Source organism: Mustela nivalis (genome assembly GCF_964662115.1).
Source record: "Mustela nivalis genome assembly, chromosome: 18".
Lineage (NCBI taxonomy): Eukaryota > Metazoa > Chordata > Mammalia > Carnivora > Mustelidae > Mustela > Mustela nivalis.
In genome coordinates, this window is record NC_139037.1 from 12,048,907 (window position 1) to 12,075,834 (window position 26,928).

Genomic DNA, 26,928 nt, shown 5'->3' on the forward strand with positions numbered 1-26,928 from the left:
GAAGGCAGAGGCTTTAACCCACTGAGCCAGGCAGGTGCCCCACATTGTAAGATTCTTAACCACACAAATGACTCACAGTAGACATATACAAGTATACCATACTATTTACAACTGAAGTGAATATTTTAAATGAGTTGTAGAGTGTTTCATTTTGTGGATTTTATTTAGTATATGTTACGGAAAGGCAAGTCTCATTTAAATGCTTCAAGTTTTTTTCCCTTGCATAATGTGGTAAAAATAAGGAACATAGAGAATATAGGTAAATGGCCTAAAAAAAAAATTCCTTGGCCCCAGAAGCAAGATTTTGAGAGCAAGAGAGCAATCCCAAATTGACTTTCTACTATCCACCCCACCCCATCTCTTTTTCCCTTTTGAAATTGAAACAAAAATATGTTTTCTGTCATTAGGTATCATCTCTTGCTTCTGAATAGGTATATGAATTGGGTATGTTCTGCCTAATGTAGAGAGCATTTGCCCAGTCAAGTTCTGTAATGTGGGTTATTTAGTAAGATTTCTCTTGGAGAATGAACTTTTCCAAAGCTTTTTGTGGCTCACTTAAATTATTTATTCTGTGCTCTTTCTGTGCTCTGTGAGGTATTTCATTGGTATCAGATGTTGGAATTTAATATATTATCTTCGACATAGCAGACTTTCCTCTAGTCCTTATCTTCTCTGTTTCTGATGTAGACTAAAGATTCAAAGACCTTTAGTCAAAGCCCCGTATTTTCAACATTACATTTCCCAATATTCTCCTGAAGAATAATAATTGTGATTATCAAAATGTTAAAAGACAGTGTTGAAGATCTGAGTGTATTCAGAAGAATTATGGTAGTGTAGTCCTGAACCTCTTTTGTACTCGCTCCTTCCTTCCTTCCTTCCTTTCCTTCCTTCCTTAAGATTTTATTTGAGAGAAAGCACAAGTGAGCACATGAGCACAAGCAGGGGGAAGCGGCAGAAGGAGATGAAGAAGTAGACTCCCCACTGAACAGGGAGCCCAGTGAGGGACTCAGTCCCAGGACCCTGGGATCATTGCCTGAGCCCAAGGCAGAAGCTTAACCAACTGAGCCACCATTTTGCACTGCATTACAGTACCTGTTTACAGGTGGCTGTTAGGTGATTTGAGGTAACAAACCCAGATGAATGCAGGACATTTAGATTGAATTGTCAATCATTGATCTTATTATTAAGTTGGCCAGTTGGCCACAAGTAATATTTATTTTCACAGAATGAATCAATTTGAGTTTGATGTGATGAGAAAAGTGCATTGACTGCCCGAGGTGAACTAAAAACATTTCCCAAGTGATTGAGAAAAGTGTTATTAGGTGACTAATAGCCTTGGTTTGTTTGCATATTTAAAGATAACTGCATCTGAACAGTTGCATTTAAATATAAAGGTTCTTGGAGACTTAAAACGTGAGTGAAGAAAACAAGAACTATTTAATCCTCTGATGTTTACTTAGAAACAACCTAAATGAAGTTCAAAATAGATACCATGCCTGGATATGTATATGGATGTTAGATTGAGAGATTAGGGTGAGGGGCAGGCAGAAATTCTACACACACTTATTTGTGCTAAGTAAACTTGATGAAGCCATTTAAAGACTGTTCTTTCCATTGGGATAAGATTTTTCTACCATAATTTCCTAAATTAATTTATGCCTTGGGGGACCTGGGTGGCTCAGTGGCTTAAGCCTCTACCTTCGGCTCAGGTCGTGATCTCAGGGTCCTGGGATCGAAACCTGCATCAGTTTCTCTGCTGAGTGGGGAGCCTGTTTCCCCCTCTTTCCACCTGCCTCTCTGGTTACTTGTGATTTCTGTCAAATAAATAAATAAATAAAATCTTTAAAAAAAATTTATGCCTTTATTCCAGTTTATCCTAATGTAATTCAACTCTTTAAACTGAAGTTGCCTTCCTGTAGCTAAGAATCTATATAACTATAAACTTTTAAGTTGAGGTTTAAAAAGAAAACCTCTTTTTATTTATTTCTTTCCCTTATTTTAGGGATTGATTTATTTATTTTAGAGTTAAGGCAGTACAAAGTTAACATTCTTCTAGAAGTATACTATAACAATATTATTATAGATAATACTTATTATAGCTTACAGTGAGCACTCATAGGTGCTTTATATGTTTTGTCTTACTTATTCCTACGTATATAATAAATACTCATCCTCATTTATAGATAGGAAATCTAGCCTCCAAGAGTCAAATCAGTCCAGCTAGTACCTTGAAGAACGTAAATCTGATCCCAGTTCTTTCCAGTCTATGCTGCAGAACCAGTCCTATAGACTATATAGTAATGAGTGCTTAGAAATAGTTGGGAGTGTCCTTTTTTCAGTTACTGGAGGTGAACGTTCTTTACCTGAGAAGTAATACATATTTGAGCCATCGACGTACTTTATGAAGTGTTTTTTTTTTTAAAGATTTATTTATTTATTTGACAGACAGAGATCACAAGTAGGCAGAGAGATAGACAGAGAGAGAGGAGGAAGCAGGCTCCCTGCTGAGCAGAGAACCAGATGTGGGGCTCGATCCCAGGACCCTGGGATCATGACCTGAGCTGAAAGCAGAGGCCTTAACCCACTGAGCCACCCAGGCGCCCCTATGAAGTGTTTTAAAACAGTGATTCTCGAAGGATCTGCAGTGGTTCCACTTACCTCCTTTCACTTCTCCCAGTGACCTATTTACTCCCTTTCTTTACTTTCACTTCTCCTTTTGTATGGCAGTATTTCCCCTTCTTCAGAAAGGTAGTATTGTTTTTATGAAATCATATTAGGTATGCAAACAGTTAGAGTTAAAATGTCTCGCTTTTTATTTAGTTTTCCACCTATTCCAGCGGAAGCATTGGGAGTTGTGACTTATTTAGGCCATGTAGTGATCATTAGCTCAGTTGGAGTACCATTAAAAGGATCCTCCTGGTCTTTTGTTCTTTGCACTTTGGTTTCAAAATCAAATCATTTTATAAAAGAAAATTATGACTTAAAAAAGGCAAAGATATGATCTGAAGATTATGGGTAACTCTTGTAAAATACTGCATCTTTATTAACGTTTATGTTAATCCGTCAGTATTTCCCCAAGTAAGTGTTTAATTAAGCATTTCAGCATTTATAGTTTGACGTAGTGGTGATTATTGCTATATACTTAGTAGTACCTTGTTCTCTCAACTGTAGATTGATATTTCTAAGAAAGAAAAAATGTGGGAAATTTTCAAAGATTTTATTAGATTATATTATGCACATTAATGATGTTTGTACCCCCCGCCGAAGATTCAGTTTTTAAAATGTTATCAATTGAGTTTTTTCCCAGTTTAGCTATGGATTTCCTTCCTTGAGCTGTACCTTAACCAAATGGCATAGACCCTGATAAACTCTCCTAAATTTCACCAATCTGTTAATAAAGCAAAGCTGAATTTATTAGAACTTAATACAGAAAGGAGAACACCACCTTGACAGGAAGAAGTCAAAATTGGGATATTTCAGTGGCCTTGAGGTCTGAGATCAAATGGTTTCAAATGGCCTTCTAAAGAAGGGTATTGATTGTTATTGGACAGATCTGTGATATAATAATTTGGGGTTGTTGGACACTTCAATGTAAAGGTCTTAAAGTGATTCTTTTTTTTTTTTGAAGATTTTATTTGTCAGAGAGCAAGCAAGCAGAAGCAGAGGGAGAAGCAGACTCCCCACTGAGGAAGGAGCCTAATGTGGAACTTGATCTAGGACCCTGGGAACATGAACTGAGCCCAACTGAGCCACCCACGTGTCCCAAAGCAATTCTTGACACATAAGCATATTCAGTAAGGAAGTTATTTGCTCAGACTAGAACACTCTTGACTCTGATACGTTGATCTCCTAGGAATTCCCTGAATCAAATAGTGAAGTTATTAACTGATTTATAGTCTGTCTTTTTTGGGCAGAGATTCCCTGAAATAACAAGCATGTCATGTTGAGCACAGACGGTCTTTAGTCTTAAGTCATGTCGACAGAGTTGGTCTTAGTTATCAGTGCCTTCTTGTGGTCCTTCTTCAGCCCAGACTGGAGAGTGGAACATTATCACCTAGGGACATGATCAATCCGCATATAGACCACTGTATTAAAGAATCACGGTTGCATATCCAGTTTCTGGTAGTAGTCATTCCATCCACCACATGTGTCAGCTTTTCTTGTTTTTGCTGTGGGATGATCATTTGTTTGTTGGATCATCTGATCCATCATTTAAGACTCTGTAGATAATGTATTTGTACACTGCACCTCCAACAAGAGAGAGATTATGATCAGAGTTTGCAGTTTATTTCTAAGCCAGGAGCCTAGTGCCCAAATTAAAACAAGAACAAATCTCATCCATAGTCCACAGAGCCTGTAGATTTATTTATGGGACTGTCAGCCAAATTACTTAATTTCATGATTTCTTTGATTGTCTAGTTCCTATTTCAAGCTGTGAACCCTAGCGTATAAGAGTTCCCTAATTCTCTGCTCCACTTATAAAGTGTGTTTTAAGAGGATTGAGGCTAGAAGGAAATCATCCAGAATTTCTGTTGAGTAGTTGAGGGTTCAAATCTCACGTTAAAGCCCATTTCTTTCTTGCATTGGTATTTTATGATAAATACTCATAATATAGCATAAAATTTACAAAATTTACCACTTTAAAATGTATAGTTCAGCCCCAGTGCCCACATTTTCTCTTTCTGGAGAGAAGTTACCAGTCTCACTTTTTTTTTGGAGGAAAAAGGGGGCCAGAGGACCAGGATGGACCCTGACTCAGCATCCCTTTGCCATGCTAACGCGTACTCGTCCAGTTTGCTGTGGTAACCAACAGGTTTTTGTAGCACACACATCAGTACCAGTCATTAGGAACTACCCAATGATGAGTTCTTGACCAGAATATTCCTGTAGGTCTGCTAAATTTTAGTGTGTAGTTTTGTTGTCATTCAAAAGAAGTTACATGCCAGATAGAAGAATATTAAGTGGAGGCATTACCAAGTAGATAGAGGATTAGATGTGATAGGGAATCCGAAGATTTACTTATGTGTATGACGCACAGGTATTAAACACACACCATCTTTTTCATATGACAGTTTGGCTACAGACTAGCTTTTGAAAATAGTCATTAAGTGTTGTTTCCTAGGTGTGACATGACAGGGTTTAGATTTGGGGTTTTATCTTGGATAAAGTCTCTTTAAATTATGCTCCTTCCTTGAATTGGAATTACAGGAAAATAAAGGAAAAGGTGGAGTTTTCTTTTGAGTTTGGATTTTTGTGTTGGGGTACTGGTTTTGTTTTTGATATTTGAACGATTATATTTGTTTTATAGCTGTGTTTTTAAATCTCAAAAGAATGCTCAGATATGCTAAATTTTTCCAGTTCAGTTTTCACACAGATTTGATTTTTTTTCTGTAGTTAATAGCATTCATATGGAACCTTAGTCCATTCAGCCAGCAGATGATTGTATGACGTTGCACAAAAGACTTCCCCATTTTTTTTAAAAGAAGGGGGTTTATTTTCTTTATTTATTTAAAAGATTTTATTTATTCATGAGAGTAAGGCAGAGGGAGAAGCAGGCTGTCTGCAGAGGAGAGAGCCTGATGTAGGGCTCAATCCCAGGACCCTGGAATCATTACCTAAGCCAAAGGCTTAACTGACTGAGGCACCCAGGTACCCACGAATTCCCCATTTTAATTTTTATTTATTTTTATTTTTTTTAAAGATTGTATTTATTTGACACACAGAGAGAGATCACAAGTAGGCAGAGAGGTAGACAGAGGGGGGGAGGGGAAGCAGGCTCCCTGCTGAGCAGAGAGCCTGATGTGGGGCTCGATCCCAGGACCCTGAGATCATGACCTGAGCTGAAGGCAGAGGCTTAACACACTGAGCCATCCAGGTGCCTGAATTCCCCATTTTTAACTTAAGTGGAAAGGTAGAATGGTACAGGGGTGCATGAGGAAGTGATTTTGGACTACATAGGTGGTGTTCAATTTTGCGGTGCCTCACTCAGACAGTTGTGAGGTGTATGGAAGAAGTCCCCCAAATTTGAAAATGTCTTGGATAAAGTCTCTTTAAATTATGTTCATTCCTTGACCTTCTGACGATTTTATGAGTTTTAGGACATAATACCCTTTATAGCTTTTGGTCAGGACCACTTATAGGAGTTTCTATAGGTTCTAATAGCTGTATCTGTCATTATCTTTAACTGGATTCAGGTTTTCTTTTTTACATTTGTCTGTTATATTTATCTTTCTCCATAACTGCTGTATTGTTCAGTAGTGATTACTTTTGCCTATTCATTTTCTTGACGTGACTCTCTTTCAAGGAGAGACTATCTGTGTAAAAATATCTGCTGCTCTGACACTTTTCATGTCCACTGATGCTGAGGTATGAGATACTGTTCTTCCCCCATTTTAGCATAGCATTTCCCAGGATTCAAATGGTCTTTATCTCTCTCACCTACCCTCATTTCTGTCTTTGTGCTGGCTTCTGCTTCAAAACTTACACATCCTTCAGAGTTATGCTGTGGCTCTCTTATTCAGATGAAAGTCAAGTCCCTGAATCACAGCTCTTCTCTTTCAGAAGCACTAGTCATCTGCTCTGGGTTATACGGAAAGGGTTCTGCGCATTCTGGCAGCTCAGCGCTGTGTGCTTCTCTTTAGACAAGTTAAAGTAAACAGTGCACTAACCACTGGTCGGAATGGAAGAAATGTGATATTTTTAGATACTTGGGTATAGTGCATGAGAAATTATATTTTATTTGGGACTTTTTTTGCATCTGGCAATTTTATATGCATTTTTTGGTTTTATGTTTTCAAACTTACAGAAGTAACATAGTCGGATTGGAGGTACTGAACTACATTGACAGAATCATTCCAGATTTACTGGGTGTAAACTTTAATAATATTGTCAGATGCCTGGAAGTTTTCTATTTTAGTTTCCCGCCTTGCTTTTGGCTATAGTAGCTATTGCTATGACAAATTTGGACCTGTATTTAGCTATTCCAAATTAACTGAGATAGCAAATAAATTAAGAATATAAAGGATGCCATACAAATATAAAGGATGCCATAACAAAATTGGTACTCTGTTTATTAATCATACCATGTCTTTCAAAGAATTTTGTTTGCACCTCTCACTGTAGAACTCCCACATTAAAGTTGACCATACTAGGAAAACTAAACCATAAAATGGTTAATGTGCTTTTCTTAGAACAGAACTACCAATCTAGGATTCTTGAGAGGGCCAGATTGCTACTTGATATGTCCCAGAGAGTGGATTTCCCATACTCTGCCCCCATACCCCCACAATCCCTTTGAAATAGACAGTGGAAGAGAAGGAAAATAGAAAAACATGGACTGTGATGAGTGTATTGTCAAACTCCTTCTGTTGCCTCAGCCATGAAGATGTATTCCAAATATTTTCATTAGTGTCTCTGTTTAAGCTTAAACTGGAATTATCTTTGACTTTTTCTTTCCATTTGGCACAAAATTCAAAAGGTACAAAAGGGTATGTAGTGAAAATACATTTTTTATGTATTCTTCAGGGATAGTATGATCACATACAATTAAGTATGTATGTCATGTATTTTAAATTCATATTCTTTGCATGAATTATGGCCTACTAGAAAGCATTACTGTTACTTTTGATGCTTAAATGATTATTTACAGAGAATGAAAGGCCATACTATCTTATATTTGCAAGGCCCTCTAATTTTCAATGTCCTCATTCTACTTACAACAGCCCCGTGAGGTAGGTAAAGCAGGGTTTATCTATGTTTACAGACATGAAATTTAGAGCTTAAAGAATTATGTGACTTGATCAAGGGTGGTACACAATGAATATGCAGTGCAAGTGGAATCATAACTCAAGTCTTTTGGCTCCTAGTCCAGAGTTCTTACTACCGTGTTGGGTCTGAAACACAATGATATAAGGGGATCTATTACACTGTGTGTGTTTTTAGGAGGTATGAAAAGTACTATGAGTAGCTATTGTAGAAGAATTTTGATACTATATATATATTTTTAAAGATTTTATTTATTTATTTGACAGACAGAGATCACAAATAGGCAAAGAAGCAGGCAGAGAGAGAGGAGGAGGCAGGCTCCCTGCTGAGCAGAGAGCTCTATGTGGGCTCGATCCCAGGACCCTGGGATCATGACCTGAGCCGAAGGCAGAGGCTTTAATCCATGAGCCACCCAGGCGCCCCTGATACTATATTTTTATAGTAGCAGTATGGTAGTAGTGTTTTACAGCTTCACGGTTCAGAGGAAGTATGGCCTTTGTGATGAAATTCCTACAAAATAGTTTATTAAAGCAAGCCGCTTTATACTGAGTGATAATGGTCTTGGTGTCACCCTGGTAACATAGGCTCTAAACTAACTTTATCCAGGAAACTGGGCAATGGAAAACAAGGCCTTTTATCCCATCACACCTACAGGCCTACCAGGGCTGGGAGCCATGCTGATTGACTGACCTGTTGAAGATTCTTTCCCTTGAGGCTAGATGGGAATCTGGTCAAGCATTCAGTAGGAATGCCTGACTCTTGTTTCTTTCACCCATAAATTATGTAAAAATGTTCCCACCAGCACTAAACTAGATTCTAGATTTCTAAGTCATCTCCTAGGGAGAAGGAAAAAAAAATGAGTAATGGGAGGTAACTTTTCTCTCTCTGGTGATTCTAGGCTCTCATGAGGAAGGCTTAGTTCTCGAGAAGCTCATTTAAACTGGGGAAATGAGGCAGAATCTTTATAAGGCCATAATTGTATTTTTAAATGCTTGTCATCATAAAACAGTCCCTACATTTCTTGAAATGGGCAGTACCCAATAGGAAGTTGATGAAAACATTGAGCTCTTATGTGAGAAGTATCTCCAAACATTCTTTTGAGGATGACTTGTCTCCTATGGCTTATAGGTATCTCTATTTTTAATTTATAATAGTAAAACAGAGAAAATGAGGAAAGAGTTCTCAGTATTTCTTATGATAGAGAAATTACATGTTTTTGTAATTAAATTTTTATTTTATTATTTATTTTTTAAAGGGTATAATTTATTTATTTGTCAGAGAGAGAAAGCATAAGCAGGCAGAATGGCAGGCAGAGGCAGAGAGAGAAGCAGGCTCCCCACTGAGCAAGGAGCTCAATGAGGGACTTGATCCCAGGACCCTGGGATCATGACTTGAGCTGAAGGCAGCGGTTTAACCAGCTGAGCCACCAGTCATCCCTGTAATTACATTTTTTAAAAAAGATTTTATTTATTCATTTGACAGAGAGATCACAAGCAGGCAAAGAGGGGGGGGGGGGGAGCAGGCTTCCTGCTAAGCAGAGAGCCCAATGTGGGGCATGATCTCAGGATCCTGAGATCATGAACTGAGCCAAAGGCAGAGGCTTAACCCACTGAGCCACACAAGCGCCCCTGTAATTACATTTTTTATTTTTTATTTTTTTAAAGATTTTATTTATTTATCAGAGAGAGAAGGGGAGAGAGCGAGCACAGGCAGACAGATTGGCAGGCAGAGGCAGAGGGAGAAGCAGGCTCCCTGCGGGACTCGATCCCAGGACGCTGGGATCATGACCTGAGCCGAAGGCAGCTGCTTAACCAACTGAGCCACCCAGGCGTCCCTGTAATTACATTTTTTAAATAAATTTTAAGATTTATAAAACCATAGTCTTGTGTGATTATGCCATAATGTGATTATGCAGGTTTTGTTCAATAGCGAGATCACTGTATTCTTATTTGGTATTTGCCGTTTCCTGCTCTGGGCAGAGAAGATAATAAATTATATTCATTTTGAGTGTTTCTGTTCAGTCAGTTTAACTAATTCCAAAGTTTCCTTAAAATCATATGTTAGTTTAACATTTCAAAGTAAATTTGGGGGCATGGCAATTTCATGGATATAGATCATTCCATCACTGAGTGAAGAGTTGCTCAAATTGTTGTTTGTCTTTTGCCAGCCATTGACTTCAGTAATTAGCCAGATTGCTATGTGTTTTCATATTTTCAGGATAGGGGTATAACCTCACTGAATATGAGTGGATTAGTACTTGACAAAGCTGAAAATCCCTATGAGTATTGGTTTGTATGGGTCAGGTATGCTATCTGAAACAAAGTAGAACTGTGTGCTAATTCCCACTGTAGTGTGTGTTTGTCCTTTTACTTTATTAGAATTAAAGGGCGTTTGAAGGTATTTTTCATTTTAAAGGTACAGACCGGTCTTAACCTCAACCTAGCACCCTTACTGCTCTGCATGTAAGTGAGACTAACCAAGGCCCTAATTTGTCTGCAGGGGTCTTATTTTTTTTTTTTTTTTAAAGATTGTATTTATTTATTTATTTATTTATTTATTTAAGAGCAAGTGCGCGCACATGCGTGCGTGTGTGTGTGTGTGTATGTGTGTCAGAGTTGCGGGTGAAGGGGAGGATGGGGACAGAGGGAGAGAGAGAGACTCTCAAGGAGACTCCCCACTGAGCTTGGAGCCTGACAACACCAGACTTTGATCTTATGACCCTGAGATAATAACCTGAGCCAAAATCAAGAGTCATACATCCACCTGAGCCACCCAGGCACCCCCTCCTCTGGGGTTTTTAATCTATCTTTTACCCCTTTTTAAAGCTCAACATGTCCTTATAGAAGTAACAAGTATACATTATTCTTGATGTTGAGTTTTTGGGCTCGCTTTTCTGACTATGCCTAAAGTAATGTCCCAGTCAGAAGTCTGTACTGACATCTGGGACCAGAATGATGTCAGGGAACCCTTCCATGTCTACCACTGTTTGTGCATCCAGATAATCCCGGTGCTGGACTGTCAGATTGCCCATGAGGTCCTGAGATTGGTTCCGTGTGATTGATACGTGTGATTGATACTGCCAAACATGCCCACAAATTTTGTAACACATAGGGTGAGACTGTGTATCTTCAGAGGCCTGAAGGCGTTGAGCAAAAATACACTCTTCTGCCTGTCCCAGGAGGAATGCTCCTGTGACCTTCATTGTGGATGGAGCACATTGTCAAGTTTGGTTGGAGTTTTGGAAAATCAGTATTTATACTCAGAAACAAAAGCCTCCTGAGAAAGTGATGATGAGGGCACCTGGGTGGCTTAGCTGGTTAAGCATCTCCCTTCAGCTCAGGTCATTATCAGGGTACCAGGGTTGAGCCCCACATTAGACTGTGCTCAACAGCAAGTCTGCTTCTCCCTCTCCCTCTGCTGCTCCCCCTGCTTGTGCTCTCTCTCCCTCTCTGTTAAATAAATAAATTTTTTTAAAAAGCGATGATAACCAAATGGACTGAAGACATGGGCAAGTTCAGTTTTATCACCGCGTCTCTGTTGAGGTAGAGGAAGAGATTAAGGCTAGGGAGGTTGTTGACTCATGCACCCAATGCCGAAATGACTGAAAAACAGCTGAAGCGTAAAGTCCTGAGTAAAAGACAGCTGTGAGAGCTGGCTGTACTAGAAGCCGAGAAAGTGAAAATGAGGGGGACTTTGCTTGACAGCCAGTTCAAATGATCAGGATCCTTCTCTGAACCCATATTGGAGGCAGACCTTTAGATCAGGGGGCCAAAGAACTTTTTCGAGACTGCACGGCCTGCCTCCTACCTTTATGCCTCAGCCCACTGATTCTCCTACATCCAGCAAGGTCTTTGCATCTGTATGATCTGCTTTCTGGAGATGGATTTTTCTAAATTTTCCTGTATATGGATCTTTGTAGTATTTTTTGTCTATTTGATGTAAGCTTCTTCAGCTGTGTAGAAACTCTATGAATAGATCAACGGTTGAGTGTCTCCAGTTTCTAAAGGAACTGTTCTTATTCCTTCTTCAAAACAAAAATGTTTAAAGATTTTTAAAAAATAAGTGGTAGTAACAATATAGTATTTACCAGCTATTACCCCACTCACTTACTGGGGAAGCACACAGGTAAATAACAGTAAGTTAAATCACCACTCTCTGCACTGTGTTTAGCATAACATACTAATTTGGATTATGGGAAACCATTATTGGATCAGCATTGGGATTTAATTAAAATTTGTAGTTATCTCACTGTATATAAGGAAACATCAGATATATAAGCCTAAGAACGGTCACTGTAGGGATTCTCACTTTCTCACTCAGATCTCTTCCCTATGCACTGAATGTGGCTTTCCGATTCCTCCTTACCACTAGCATTCTTATGCCTTGCACAGACCCATCTGCCTCAGCGTACGCACAGCGTCACATCACCAAATCACAACCTCCTTTTAAGGCTCAACTCAGATGTGCCTTACCCAATAGACCCCCCCTTTGGCTTCCTTTCTGTCATCCAACTTATGATGGTGGGGGAGCGGGGGAGCGGGCTTTTTTCATTCTTAAAGTATCAAGACTGCCCTCCACCCCAAGCTTTGCTCTTTTTGTGATGATTACATATAGATTCATGTTTTATCTACCACACTAGTTAATTTACGTGAGAGCCAACATCTATATTTGTGTCTCATACCCTTTTTAAAAAATCTCCCACTGGACCTTTACTAGAAATCCTTTTTGAAAAGCTGGTTGATGTGACACCTGGGTGGCTCAGTTGGTTAAGCCGCTGCCTTAGGCTCAGGTCATGATCCCCAAGGTCCTGGGATCGAGTCCCGAATTGGGCTCCTTGCTCGGCAGGGAGCCTGCTTCTCTCGCTGCCTCTGCCTGCCTCTCTGCCTGCTTGTGTGTACTCTCTCTCTCTCTATCTCTGGCAAATAAATAAAATCTTAAAAAGAAAGAAAGAAAAGATGGTTGAATGTTTAAGAATCACACAAAAGCACAGACCTTTAGTAAATCAGGCAGAGCATTGTTGGAAGGCACAAAGCCTATGTTGATCACTATCCTTTTGGAAAAACAATACTTAGCAGCATTCCCTGGTTACAAATAAGAAAAGTTAATTCTGATTGAGCCAGAATAATGCATTAAGAGGCTATGAATATGACTGAGGGTTAAGATTCAATTTACACTTTCTCAGGAAGTTTACCAAGACTAAAAGACTGACTGTTTATCTGTCCATTACCTAACTATTTTATGTTCCGTTTGTTTTTTTTTTCTTTTTTCTTTTTCTTTTTTTTTTCTGGTGGGCAGGAGGGGCATGGTTTGGGTCAAGTTAATAAATGAATTGCTCATATGATAATAAATGAATTGCTCAGGGAGTTTACTGAGACTAAAATACTGACTTTGCCTGTTCATTACCAGCTATTTTATGTTCAGTTTGCTTTTTTTTTTTTTTTTCCAGTGGGCAGGAGGGTCATGGTTTGGGTCAAGTTAGTAAATGAATTACTCATATGAATGACTAAACTCCCCAAAGAAGATTCTCCTTACTACTACTGTAGGAGAAGGTTTCTAATTACAGGGAGACACCATGTTGTTGCCCAGCCTTCAGATTTTCGCAAGGCCATAAAAGCACAGATACTGTTGACATTTTTTGTTTGTTTTCTCCCCGGTGATTAATAAACAGAATCTGCTGTCACTTAATTTAGTGCCAGGTGTGATCTTGTGGGTAGTTCAACTTCAGTCGATCGAACTGTAGAATGTTCCCAATTTTAGACACAATCCAACTCCCAAGCATTTCTTTTTCAAAAACTGGGACAATTTCCAAGTTAGTTTTGTGAGTCCTTTAATTTCTCCTGCCAGACTCATTAATTCAGCCTGTTCACCTTGGGGAAATCATAGTTCAGACTTGTACTTTCTGTAAAAACCATCCTCTTAAGTGGATGTGATAGTTGATGTAATTGAGAACATTCAGACTCAAGCTTTTCCGTCGTTTATTCTGAAACCTGTTTGTTGTGCTTTGACCAGGAGAGAATGATTGAGATGAAGCACTAGGAAACCATAATCATAATATGCAAACTACCTACCTTAAAAGACATGGAAATCAATAAATACCCCTATTTCTGTATTCCGTATCTCTGATCTTACAGACTCCTGAAGCTGCAGAGAATCTCAACGATCTTAGATCACTATTTCTTAATTTTTAGGTGTCTTAGGGATCTTTCTGATATTATGATGACAGCTGTGAATTCTCAGAAAAATATACTTACACACAAAAGTTTGTGTTCGCTTTCAAGACAATTTCACTCCTAAAGTCAGTTCAAGATCCTAGTTGAAGAAACCCCTGTTCTGCCCTCAGGGGTCTGGTGAAGTGATGTGACACACCCAAAGTCACACAGCTTCTGTAGCTGAATATTTCCACTGAGTCTTTTGTCCTTTTTCTACCATTGTGTCTTTTAGTTAAAACCCATTTTCAGGGGACACCTGGGTGGCTCAGTTGGTTAAGCAGCTGCCTTCGGCTCAGGTCATGATCCCAGCGTCCTGGGATCGAGTCCCACGTCGGGCTCCTTGCTCAGCGGGGAGCCTGCTTCTCCCTCTGCCTCTGCCTGCCATTCTGTCTGCCTGTGCTTGCTCTCTCCCCTTCTTTCTCTCTGATAAATAAATAAAATCTTAAAAAAAAAAAAAAACCATTTTCAGGGGTGCCTGGGTAGCTCAGTCAGTTAAGCATCTGCCCATGACTCAGGTCATGATCCCGGGGATCAAGCCCTGTGTTGGGCTCCCTCTCCCCCTGCTTTTGCACTTGCTCTCCTCTCTCTCTCTCTCTCTCTCTCTCTCTCTCTCTCTGTGTGTGTGTCACATAGATCAAATAAAGTACTTTTTTTACATACTTTAAAAAATTGTTTTGAATTACAGAGCTTAGAGGAAGGAATACTGGTTTTAAGCCATAAAATTAACTATTTCATCTTTTGCTTATCCAACAAGATTAAAGTACAGTAATACCCAAAACATTCTCAATCTAAGGAAAAAATATTTCTATATTTATTTACTTACTTATTTATTTGAGAGAGACCACAAGTGGGAAGAGGGGAAAGGGAGAAGCAAATTCCCTTCTCACCAGGGAGTCTGATGCGGGGCTTGATCCTAGGACCCTGGACCATGACCAGAGCTGAAGGCAAGTGCTTAACCAACTGAGCCACACAGGCGTCCCTACCCAAAATATTTAAGTCATTGATTTAAAAAGGCCAAGTGAACTAAGCAAAAGTTTTTTAGAACTTGCTGTGGTTATCGTAGGGCTAATGCAGATCTGTAGTTGATCTAATAACTCCAGCAGCTTTTTCCCTGGGCCGCCTGCATCTAAATTCATCATGGAGCTGTCAGTTTATTCTAGAGCACTTGTTCTGTTTATTCATCCTGTCTGCCTTTCTTTTTCTTGCACCTCCTGAAGGTACACCCCCTATCCCATCATTGTGCTCAACTTGACCTACTTAGCCTTTTTTGGAGGTATCAAGCAGAAAGCATCACAGTGAGCATTAGTCACCATTTATTATCATTATTTAAACTCCAGTTTTGGGGCGCCTGGGTGGCTCAGTGGTTTGAGCCGCTGCCTTCGGTTCGGGTTGTGGTCTTGGGGTCTTGGGATCGAGTCCCGCATCCGGCTCTCTGCTCGGCAGGGAGCCTGCTTCCCTCTCATTCTCTTTGCCTGCCTCTCTGCCTCTCTGTGATCTCTGTCAAATAAATAAATAAAATCTTAAAAAAAAAAAAACAACCCTCCAGTTTTATTGTGTCCTTACTTGGTTTCTCCAAATTTCAGTATCTCCCTCTGTAAAATTGGACACAATACCATTTATCTTGCAGTCAGTCCATCATGTAAGAAATTAAGGTAGCACCTAGTTCAGTTAAATGACAACTTTTACCTTTTCCTGTACCCTTGACATTCCGTATTGGAGTTAGGCAGGTGTGTCCAAGCACTCAGTGCTTATCTCCTTTAGAGTCTTACTGCCACATCGCACATTCAGTATTATCTGAACTTTTCTAGTTCAGTCCGGCTGTGTTGGGTAAGGTTGTATCACGTTCTCTTCCCTGTATTCCTAATAGTTTCTGTATTGATACTAATGTATGCAACTTCAGCAGTTTCTTCTACAACGTTTGGTCATTAAATTAACAGAAAGCTGTTTATTTATGAGGCTTTTCATAAATTTTTCTCCTTTGAGTTCCATTGCCAAGTACTTACTTTGTGTGAGGAAACACTTGATGTAAGAGACACTTGTTTTTGAAGTCCAGAGTCTACCTTCGAAGTGATGGAGAGCAGCTAATGGTCTACCAAAAGCTCAGCTTCTGATTTGATGCTCTGCAGGGTGGGAACCAGCTCTTTGCTTCTGATTTGAAGCCGTGGGAGTGAGGGGAGGACTCCTCAACTAGTTACCAGGAAGGTTTCAGCACTTAATTCTTTGTCTTGATCATGTTCTTCTTTAGCATTTAAAAAAAAAATTACTACACATACCCCTAATATTATATAGCTATTTTTAAATATTAATTAATATTAATTTACTAGGGATGCCTTCTTGACTTAGTCGGTTAAGCATCTGCCTTCGGCTCAGGTCATGATCCCAGGGGCCTGGGACCAAGTCCTGCATCAGGCTCCTTGCTTGGTGGGGATCCTGCTTCTCCCTCTACCTACTGCTCCCCCCTTTTGTGCTCTCTCTCTCCCTCTGACAAATAAAAAAATAAAATCTTAAATACTAATTATTTTAACATATACACTATAAAAGCATTAAAATATAAATTAAAAGATGAGCTTTAAAAAAAAAGGATTCTTATATTTTTTTTTTCTTGAGCCCTAGGGATCATCTAACCTGCAACTTCTTTGGAAATCATGCATTTGCAGCATCAATCATTTGTCTAATCCTTCAGGCCTATCTCAAGTCCCTATTTTTGCTTAATTGCATGACTTCACCATCTTCTCTCTCCAACTGGATTGTAAACTATCTGAGGTTAGAGACAGTGTCATATCATTCTTCTGTATCCCAAACAATGCCTTGCACAATTTTAGGTACATCATGATTATCCAGTATTTACTTGCTGATTCATTTCTTGGGATCATTTCAGAGTATTTTTTCATGGATATTTAACAAAACTTAAAAAAAAAAATCCTCAGCCTTATTCTACCTTAGTAATTCTGGGTTTTATTCCTTATACTATTCATCTTCTAAGATTAAAGATAATCAAGCCTATCTGCATTTATAGTTCTGCAGAAGTAGATATATACTCTGATGAAGTGATTTGATTGGGACATCACGGGAATGACGCAGTCTGAGAATCAAACCTGTGTCAGCACACACATCTGTTTTCACTCCTTCAGATTGAGTGCTAAACTATAGCATTTTCTCTTTATACTTCCTCTGGAGTTTCTTGGTGGTGGCATTATTTCAGGTTCCTACTGTTTAGGCATACTACTTTATCTTTTATATTTTGCAGATAGGTCTCTGTTCAGTTCCTCTGAACATTTTACCATGTCCTTTGATTCTAAAGACCTTTTAAATTTCTTTTTTTTTTTTTTTAAGATTTTTATTTATTTATTGGACAGAGAGAGATCACAAGCAGGCAGAGGAGCAGGCAGAGAGAGAAGGGGAAGTAGGCTCCCCACCAAGCAGAGAGTCCGTTGTGGGGCTTGATCCCAGAACCCTGAGATCATGACCTGAGCCAAAGGCAGAGGCTTAACCCACTGAGCCACCCAGGCGCCTCCCATTTTAAATTTCTGAAATTAGTTATTTGCAATTACACATAGACATTCTTCATAGCTATTCAGTTCTATGGGTCTCAATGTTTTAATATCATGACCTTGTTTTTATGGCATTCCTACATTGTCATCTCTTTCTGGAAAGAGACATTAAATCTAATGAAAAAAATAGAAGACCAGTTTATTATCAATTACAAATTAAGTTGACAAAAGAGACGGAAACTAAATACTGGGTTCCAAATATACAGTTCATTTGTGTCTCCATGGTTCATGTCATTCTTTCATAAAAGGCTGCAGTACTGGGCACCTGGGTGGCTCAGTGGGTTAAGCTTCTGCCTTCAGCTCAGGTCGTGATTTCAGGGTCCTGGGATCGAGGCCCGCATCGGGCTCTCTGCTCGGCAGCGAGCCTGTTTCCCCTCTCTATCTCTGTCTGCCTACTTGTGACCTCTCTCTCTGTCAAATAAATAAATGAAATCTTTAAAAAAAAAAAAAAAAAAAGGCTGCAGTACTCTGTACTTAACATAATCCACTAAATGAGATGGTAGTTGTTACCAGTTGCAGCTTAAAGGTCTTAGAATTTTTATTATTTCATTTGCTTGATAGGTATATTGCTCATTTTTTTCTTCCTAACAAACTCTTCAAACATTTCAAGTGCTTATAATGACAAATACTTATTTTTCTTGCCTGTGGCTCTGCAAGGCAGTTGAGATGGCTCTGCTCTGGGCTCCAGGTTAGGTTTAGGTTGGCACCACCTGTCTCTCCTTTTCCTTGGGCTAGGAGCTACTTGGACTTGTTCTTCTCTTGGAGAATGGCAGGAGTGTGAGAGTAAAAAGCTAAACAGCCCAAGCAAGTTTAAAACCTCTTCTATTAGGTCTAGGTAAAATCTCATTGACCAAAGCAAGTCAGGAGCCTAGCCTCCTAACTCTGGAGCAGGGTGTATACTCATTGAACAGCCAGAGGCTGTGTACAGGTACAGGGCAAAGGTTATAGTTTCAGATGCTATCAAAGAGGACTAAAAATGGGGCGAAATAACCCAGACTACTACTGTAGGGAAGCAAACCCCTAAAACAGTCATTAATTCACTAATATATGTCCTGTGAATTGTAAACATGACAATACTTGCATATTATTTAAATACCTTCTTTTGAAAGTGCTCCAGTGCTCTGAATTTCTTTCCAGAATGCTCTTTTTTTTTTTCCCCCTTAAGTAAGCTCCACACCCAAGGTACACAGAATTCACTTCCTTTGAGCAGGTTGGAATGCTATGGAAACTGAAAGAAAATGTGTCTATTCTTACAATTATATCTTTTTAAAGGTAAGAGCAACACTAAAGGAGATGTGTATTACAAAGTTATGTAATATTAAACATAATCTAGTCTACTTTTTAAATTACAGAATAGAAATTTCATTTACTCTCTCGTTCATAGAACCTGGCTTTGCAGAGTATATGTAGTCATGGGAACATATATATAATATCTGTTTAAAAAAAAACTTTCTATTTTAAATTATATACATGCAAGATTATAAACTCCTAAGAGTTACTTGATGTCCTGTGTACCTATCACCTAGCTTTGCCTAGTGGTGACTTGAGATTAGTAAGTATTTGAGAGAGAGAATGTGAGCAGGAGGAACAGAGGGAGAAGGAGAGAGAATCTCAAGCAAACTCTGTGTTCAGCACTGAGCCTTGTGGGTTGGGCTGGGTCTCACAACACTGAGATTAGCACCTGACCCCAAATCAGCAGTCGTTTGCTTAACCAACTGCAACATCCAGGCACCCTGACATTAGTTTTAAAATCATTGATGGACCTTCTTTGCCTTCTTTAAAATAAGCCTGGTTATTTTTGTTTGTTTTTGGGGGGGGGGATTTTTTGTTTTGTTTTGTTTTAGATATCTGTCTTTAAAGAAAAGGACACTTGTATTGTGCCTGATTCTTTTTAGCTTTCAGAATTATGAAGTGTCTTGTAAGGATCCTGATGTCACTATTATTTTGTTTCTTTAGTACTTTTTAAACATATAATGTGTTATTTGGTTCAGGGGTACAAGTCTGTGATTCATCAGTTTTACACAGTACATCCCTCACCACAACACATACCCTCCCCAATGTCTACCACCCAGGCTCCCCATCCCCCTCCTATCCAGCAGCCCTCAGTTTGTTTCCTGAGATTAAGTGTTTTAGACTTTGTCTCCCTCCCTGGTTTCACCTTGTTTCATTTTTCCCTCCCTTCCCCCTGTCTTGTTTCCAAATTCCTCATATTAATGAGCTCATACAATAATTGTCTTTCTCTGAGTTACTTCATTAGCATAATGCCCTCTAGTTCCATCCATGTCATTGCAAATAGCAAAATTTCATTTTTTGATGGCCGCGTATTATTCCACTTTGTGTATGTGAGTGTGTGTGTGTGTGTATCTTCTTTATTCATTTGTGGATGGACATCTGGGCTCTTTCCATAATTTGGCTATTGTGGACATTGCTGCTATAAACATTGGGGTGCAGATGCCCGTTTGGATCACCATATTTGTATCTCTGGGGTAAATACCCAGTAGTGCATTTGCTGAGTCATAGCATAGCTCTATTTTCAACTTTTTGGGGAGCCTCCATATTGTTTTCCAGAGTGGCTCCACCAGCTTGCATTCCCACCAACAGTGTAGGAGGTTTCCCCTTTCTCTGCATCCTTGCCTACATCTGTCATTTCCTGACTTGTTAATTTTAGCCATTCTCCCTGGTGTAAGGTGGTATCTCACTGTGGTTTTGATTTGTATTTCCCTAATGCTGACTAATATTGAGCACTTTTTCATGTGTCTGTTGGCCATTTGGACGTCTTCTTTGCAGAAATGTCTGTTCATGTTGTCTGCCCATTTTTTTGATTGGATTGTTTGTTCTTTGGGTGTTGAGTTTGACAAATTCTTTTTGGATCTTTGGCTACTTACCCTTTATCTCCTATGTCATTTGCAAATATCTTCTCCCATTCTTTTGTTATCTTTTGGTTTTGTTGACTGTTCCTTTGCTGTGCAAAATCTTTTTATCTTGATGAAGTCCCACTTGTTCATTTTGCCCTTGCTTCTCTTGCCTTTGGTGATGTGTCCAGGAAGAAGTTGCTGCAGCTGAGGTTGAAGAGGTTGCTGCCTGTGTTCTCCTCAAGGATTTTGATCAATTCCTGTCTCACTCTTAGGTCTTTTGTCCATTTTGAGGCTATTTTTGTAGGTGGTGTAAGGAAATGGTCCAGTTCATACTTCTGCATGTGGCTCTCCAATTTTCCTGATACCATTTGTTAAAGAAACTCTCCTTTTTTATTCCATTGGTTATTCTTTTCCTGCTTTGTCGAAGATGAGTTGACCATAGAGTTGAGAGTCTATTTCTGAGTTCTCTATTCTATTCCATTGATCTTTGTGTTTGTTTTTGTGCCAGTACCATACCGTCTTAATGATTACAGCTTTGTAATAGAGCTTGAAGTCTGGAATTGTGATGCCACCCTCTTTGGTTTTCTTTTTCAACATTGCTCTGGCTATTCAGATTCTGGCTTTTCTGATTCCATACAAATTTTAGGATTGTTTGTTCCATTTCTTTGAACAAAGTTGATGGTATTTTGATAGGGATTGCTTTGAATATGTAGATTACAATCTAGGTAGCATAGACATTTCAACAGTATTTATTCTTCCAATCCATGATCATGGAATGTTTTTCCATCTCTTTGTTCTTCCTCAGTTTCTTTTATGCATGAACTCTGTAGTTTTCCGAGTACAGATTCTTTATCTCTTTGGTTAGATTTATTCCTAGGTATCTTAGGATTTTTGGTGCAATTGGAAATGGGATCTACTCCATAATTTCTCTTTCTTTTGCTCATTGTTGGTGTATAGAAATGCAACTGATTTCTGTGCATTGATTTTGTGTCCTTCCACTTTACTGAATTTCTATATGAGTCCTAGCAGTTTTGGGATAGAGTCTTTTGGGTTTTCCACATAAAGTATCATATCATCTGCAATGAGTGAGAGTTTGACTTCTTTGCTGATTTAGATGCCTTTATTTCTTTTTGTTGTCTGATTGCTGAGGCTAGGACTTCTAGTACTTTGTTGAACAGCAGTGGTGATGGTGGACATACCTGCCGTGTTCCTGACCTTAGGGGAAGAGCTCTCAATTTTTTCCCACTGAGAAGGATATTTGCTGTAGGTTTTTCATGCATGGCTTTTATGATATTGAGATATGTACCCTCTATCCTTATACTGTGAAAAGTTTTAAATAAGAAAGGATGCTGTACTTTGTCATATACTTTTCACACATCTATTGAGAATATGATATGTTTCTTGTCCTTTCTTTTATTAATGTAGTATATCACATTGATTGATTTGCAAATGTTGAACCAAACTTGCAGCCCTGAATAAATCCCACTTGGCGGTGGTGAATAATCCTTTTTATGTACTGTTGGATCCTATTGACTAGTATTTTGGTGAGAATTTTTGCATCCATGTTCCTCAGGGATATTGGTCTGTAATTCTTTTTGGTGGGGTAATCCTGACCTCATAAAAAATGAGTTTGGAAGTTTTCCTTCCATTTCACAGCTTCAGAAGAATAGGTTTTTAATTCTTCTTTAAATGTTTGGTGGAATTCCCCTCAGAAGCCATCTGGCCCTGGGCTTTTGTTTGTTGGAAGATTTTTCATTACTACTTCAACTTCCTTGCTGATTATGGATCTACTGTTCAGGTTTTCTGTTTATTCCTGCTTCACTTTTGGTAGTTTTTATGTCTCTAGGAATGCATCCATTTCTAACAGATTGTCTAATTTGTCAGCATACAGCTGTTCATAATATGTTCTTAGTTTGTATTTTTTTTGGTGTTGGTTTTGATCTCCTCTTTCATGTGTGATTTTACTTATTTGGGTCCTTTTTTCCTTTTTAATAAGTCTGGCCAGTGGTTTATCAGTCTTACTAATTCTTTCAAAGAACCAGCTTCTAGTTTCATTGATCTGTTCTCCTGTTCTGTTGGTTTCTGTTTCATTGATTTCTGCTCTGATCTTTATTATTTTCTTCCCCTGCCGGGTTTAGTCTTTGTTTGTTCTTCTTTCTCCAGCTCCTTTAGGTGTAGGGTTAGGTTGTGTATTTGAGACCTTTCTAGTTTCTTCAGAAAGGCTTGTATTGCTGTGTTCTTCCCTCTGAGGACTGCCTTTGCTGCATCCCAAAGATTTTTGAATGGTTGTATTTTCATTTTCATTCATTTCCCTGAATTTTTAAAATTCTCTGATTTCCTGGTTGACCCATTCATTCCTTAGTAGGATCCTCTTTAGCCTCCATGTATTTGAGTTCTTTACAACTTTCCTCTTGTGATTGACTGGTTTCAAAGCATTGTGGTCTAAAAATATGTAGGGAACGATCCCAGTCTTTTGGTACCAATTGAGACCTGATTTGTGACCCAGGATGTGATCTATTCTGGAGAATGTTCTATATGCACTGGAGAAGAATGTGTGTTCTGCAACCTTGGGGTGGAATGTTCTGAATGTATCTGTGAAGTCCATCTGGTCTAGTGTGTCGTTTAAAACACTTATTTCCTTGTTGATCTTTTGCTTAGATGATCTGTCCCTTTTAGTGAGGGGTGTGTTAAAGCCCCCTACTGTTACTGTATTATTATTGATGTGTTTGTCAATTTTGTTATTAATCGGCTTACATAATCGGCTGCTTCCATGTTGGGGCATAAATATTTACAATTGTTAGATCTTCTCGTTGGATAGCACCTTTAAGTATGATACAGTGTCCTTCCTCACCTCTTATTATAGTCTTTGGTTTAAAATCTAATTGATTGTCACCCCATCTTTCTTTTGATACCATTAGCATGATAAATGGTTTTCTACCCCCTCACTTTAAATCTTGACGTATCTTTGGGTCTGAAATGAGTCTCTTGCAGACAGCATATTGATGGGTCTTGCTTTTTTATCCAGTCTTGTACCCTGTGTCTTTTGATTGGGGTATTTAGCCCTTTACTTTTAGGGTAGCTATTGAAAGATATTAATTTAGTGCTATTGTATTGCCAGTAAGGTAACTATTACTGTATATTGTCTGTTCTTTTCTGGCCTGTGTTACCTTTATGTTCTTTCTTTGCTTAAAGGATCCCTTTTAGGGGCGCCTGCGTGTCTCAGTGGGTTAAGCCTCTGCCTTCAGCTCAGGTCATGATCCCAGGGTCCTGGGATCGAGTCCCACGTCGGGCTCTCTGCTCGGCAGGGAGCCTGCTTCTTCCTCTCTCTCTTTCAGCCTGCCTCTCTGCCTACTTGTGATCTCTGTCTGTCAAATAAATAAATAAAATCTTTAAAAAAGGGGGGGGATCCCTTTCAGTATTTTTTGTAGGGCTGGTTTGGTAATTGCAAAATCTTTTAATTTCTCTTTGTCCTAGAAGCTTTTTATTTCTATTTTCAATAGCTTTTTATTTTCAATAACACTTTTACTGGATATAGTATTCTTGGCTGCATATTATTTTTCACTTAGTTCCTGGATCACACCAGTCCTTTCCAGCCTGCCACGTCTCTGTAGATAGGTCTGCTGCCAATCAAATGTTTCTACCATTGTAGGTTACAGATATCTTGTCCCGAGCTGCTTTCAGGACTTGTTTGTCTCTGAGATTCGTAGTTTTACTATTAGGTGTCAGGGTGTTGATCTATTTTTGTTGATTTTGAGGGGGGTCTTCTGAGCCTCCTGGATTTTGATGCCTGTTTCCTCCCCTAAATTAGGGAAGTTCTCCACTATAATTTGCTCCAATATACTTCTGCCCCTGTCTTTCTTCTTCTGGGATCCCAATTATTCTAATATCGTTTCACTTTATGGTATCACTTATCTCTCGAATTCTCCCCTCGTGATGCAATAGTTGTTTATCTCTCTCTCAGTGTCTTTATTCTCCATCATTTGGCCTTTCATGTTACTATTTCTCTCTTCTGCCTCACTTATCTTAGTAGTAAGAGCCTCAATTTTTTATTGCATCTCATGAAAAGCCTTTTTGATGTTGACTTAGTTAGATTTTAATTCTCCAGGGATTCTCTAGTATCCTCTATGCTTTTTTCCAAGCCCAGCTAGTATCTTTATAATTGTTATTCTGAACTCTAGTTCTAATGTCTTACTAATGTCCATATTGATTAGGTCCCTGGCAGTTGGTACTGTTTCTTGTTCTATTTTTTGAGGTGAGTTTTTCCATTTTGTCCAGAGAAAAATAGATGAATGAGAGAACAAAATGCTAAAGGGTAACAATGACTCCAGAGAAATGTAACACGGAACAAATCAGAAGAGACCCAAGAGACCCACAGGTGGGGGTAAGGGGGAAGAATATGATCAGGCTGTTTCATAGAACAGAGCCATATACTGGATTTGGGGTATATTTTGGTCTGTTAGAAGAAACTGGATCTCAAAATTTTAAAAGAAAGTAAAACTTACATATATACAAAAATAAGGTTAAATACAATGAATGGAGGTGATACAACTGCAAAAATTAAATTTAAAAAAAGGTTTTTAAAAGGGAAATGATAAGTTGGTTGAAAAAGGAAATAAAAATGGGAAAAAGAAAGAAAAAGAAACAAATAATAAAATTTTAAAAATTAAAGTCAAAAGACTAAAGAATCATGGGGAAAAAGCCATGAATTCTATGTGCTGTATTCCCCTAGCACTGGAGTTTTGCAGTAAACTTGGTAAACTTGGTCTTGGCTGGACGTTCTTGCTGATCTTCTGGGGCAAGGGTGTTGCATTGCTTCTCAAGTGTATTTGCCCTACGCAGAATTGCATCGTCCTTGCCAGCGGCCAGGCTAAGTAATATGCTTGGTTTGCTCTCTCTAGTTTTTCTTCCCTAACAGCTTTCCACACAGCTTTTGAGGAAGAGAGTGAAAACGGCAGCCTCCCAATCTCTGGCCTCAGAGAGCTCGGGTCCCCACTCCTTAGTGCACCCTCAGAGAAAAGCAGTCCATCACTCCTCTCTCCCTGGTCTTTGGCCATACTCTGCTCACCCAGCTTGTGACAGTGCATTTCTATTTCTGGCACATGGCCCCATTTGGCGTCTCCAAACCCAGCAGATCCCTGCATTGGGTTCCCCTCCTGCTCATCCTTGGGGAGGAAGGGAAGTCTTTCTGGTTCTGCCATGTTTTGGGCCCCAGCTCAAAGTGCAGTGGCCCAACTGTACTGCATATCACGGTTTATGGCAATCCCAAGCTGAGAGCCCACTCCTCGGCTCAGTCTTTGGAGCCAATTTCCCTGCCTCGATGCCTGGGAGTTCTGCCACATTCATGCAACCCTGGTCTTTCTGTGACCCCAAGAGTCCTGAGACCACACTGTATCAGTGAGGGCTCCACCCCTTGCTTAGCCACCAGAGTTAAGTTCCTCACCGGTGCAAACTTATAGAAGTCCCAATTTTGTGCTCTGTTGCTGTATCATTTGCCAGTAGCCGGCTGACAGAAGTACCCCCCAACCCTGCGGTCTTCCCGTACATCTCAGATTCACTTCTCTGCAGGTCCTACCTTCCAGAAAGTGATCACTTTTCTGCTCATAGAGTTGCTGCTATTCTTTTCTTCAATCTCCTGTTGAGTTGGTAGATGTCCAGAATGCTTTGATAGCTATCTAGCTGAATTCCCGGGACCAGATGAAATATAGGTCTTGAACTCTTCCCTCTTTACTACTTTTTTTTCCATTTTCCCCATTTTCAGATTGTACCATTGATTAGAAAGTGATTGATTAGAAAGTGATTATATCTCATCTACTTTTCTGGTATATTCCTCCCTGGCAATCTAAAACATATATAAGCCCATTTTATTTCTTAAATTGAAGAAGCATACTCAGTTAAATATTCAGATTTCTTGTTTTGAGTTTATTTTGGTGGTATTTGAAAACTTGAGGGTTAGTTTTTTGGTTTTTTTTTTAACATCATCTCTCTTTTTTTTTCCTTTTAGCCTGAAAATGAGATTTCTTCAGACTGCAATCATGTAAGTATGGATTTTCCATAACTCACCATATGTGCTTTATATATATGGCAGATTCAGGAGGCTTTTCCTGTTGTTCCGGGAAACATTATGTCTTCTTAGATTCTCTTAATCTTTTTTTTTTTTTTTTTCTTAAGATTTTATTTATTTATTTGACAGAGACAGTGAGAGAGGGAGTACAGCCAGGGGGAGTGGAAGAGGGAGAAGCAGGATTCCCGCCGAGCAGGGAGCCCAGTGCGGTACTTGATCCCAGGACCCCCGGATCATGAACTGAGCCAAAGGCAGACGCTTAACAACTGAGCCACCCGGGTGCCCCAGATTCTCTTACTCTTAACAAGGATGATAAAACTTATTTAAGGACCATGTAAATCTGCAAATACCCCTCCATTCTAGAAACAAGTAGATTTTGTCAAATATTTATGTACTTAAGCTTAAGTTTTACTTCAGGTATAGCTACCATTTGAAAATAATTGTTTCTATGCCTATCATGCTTACAACTTTATTTTTATTTTCAAAGA

The 26,928-nt window shown here is 39.1% G+C and overlaps 1 protein-coding gene across 1 annotated transcript in view; it reads left to right on the forward strand.

The window, feature by feature from the left end:
- GLG1 (golgi glycoprotein 1) overlaps window positions 1-26,928 on the forward strand; it is a 158,314-nt gene that overhangs the window by 69,715 nt on the left and 61,671 nt on the right. Inside the window, exon 2 of the mRNA XM_082712196.1 lies at window positions 26,381-26,413. Within this exon, the coding sequence (XP_082568322.1) occupies window positions 26,381-26,413 (33 nt within the window). The remainder of the gene's footprint in view (window positions 1-26,380; window positions 26,414-26,928) is intronic.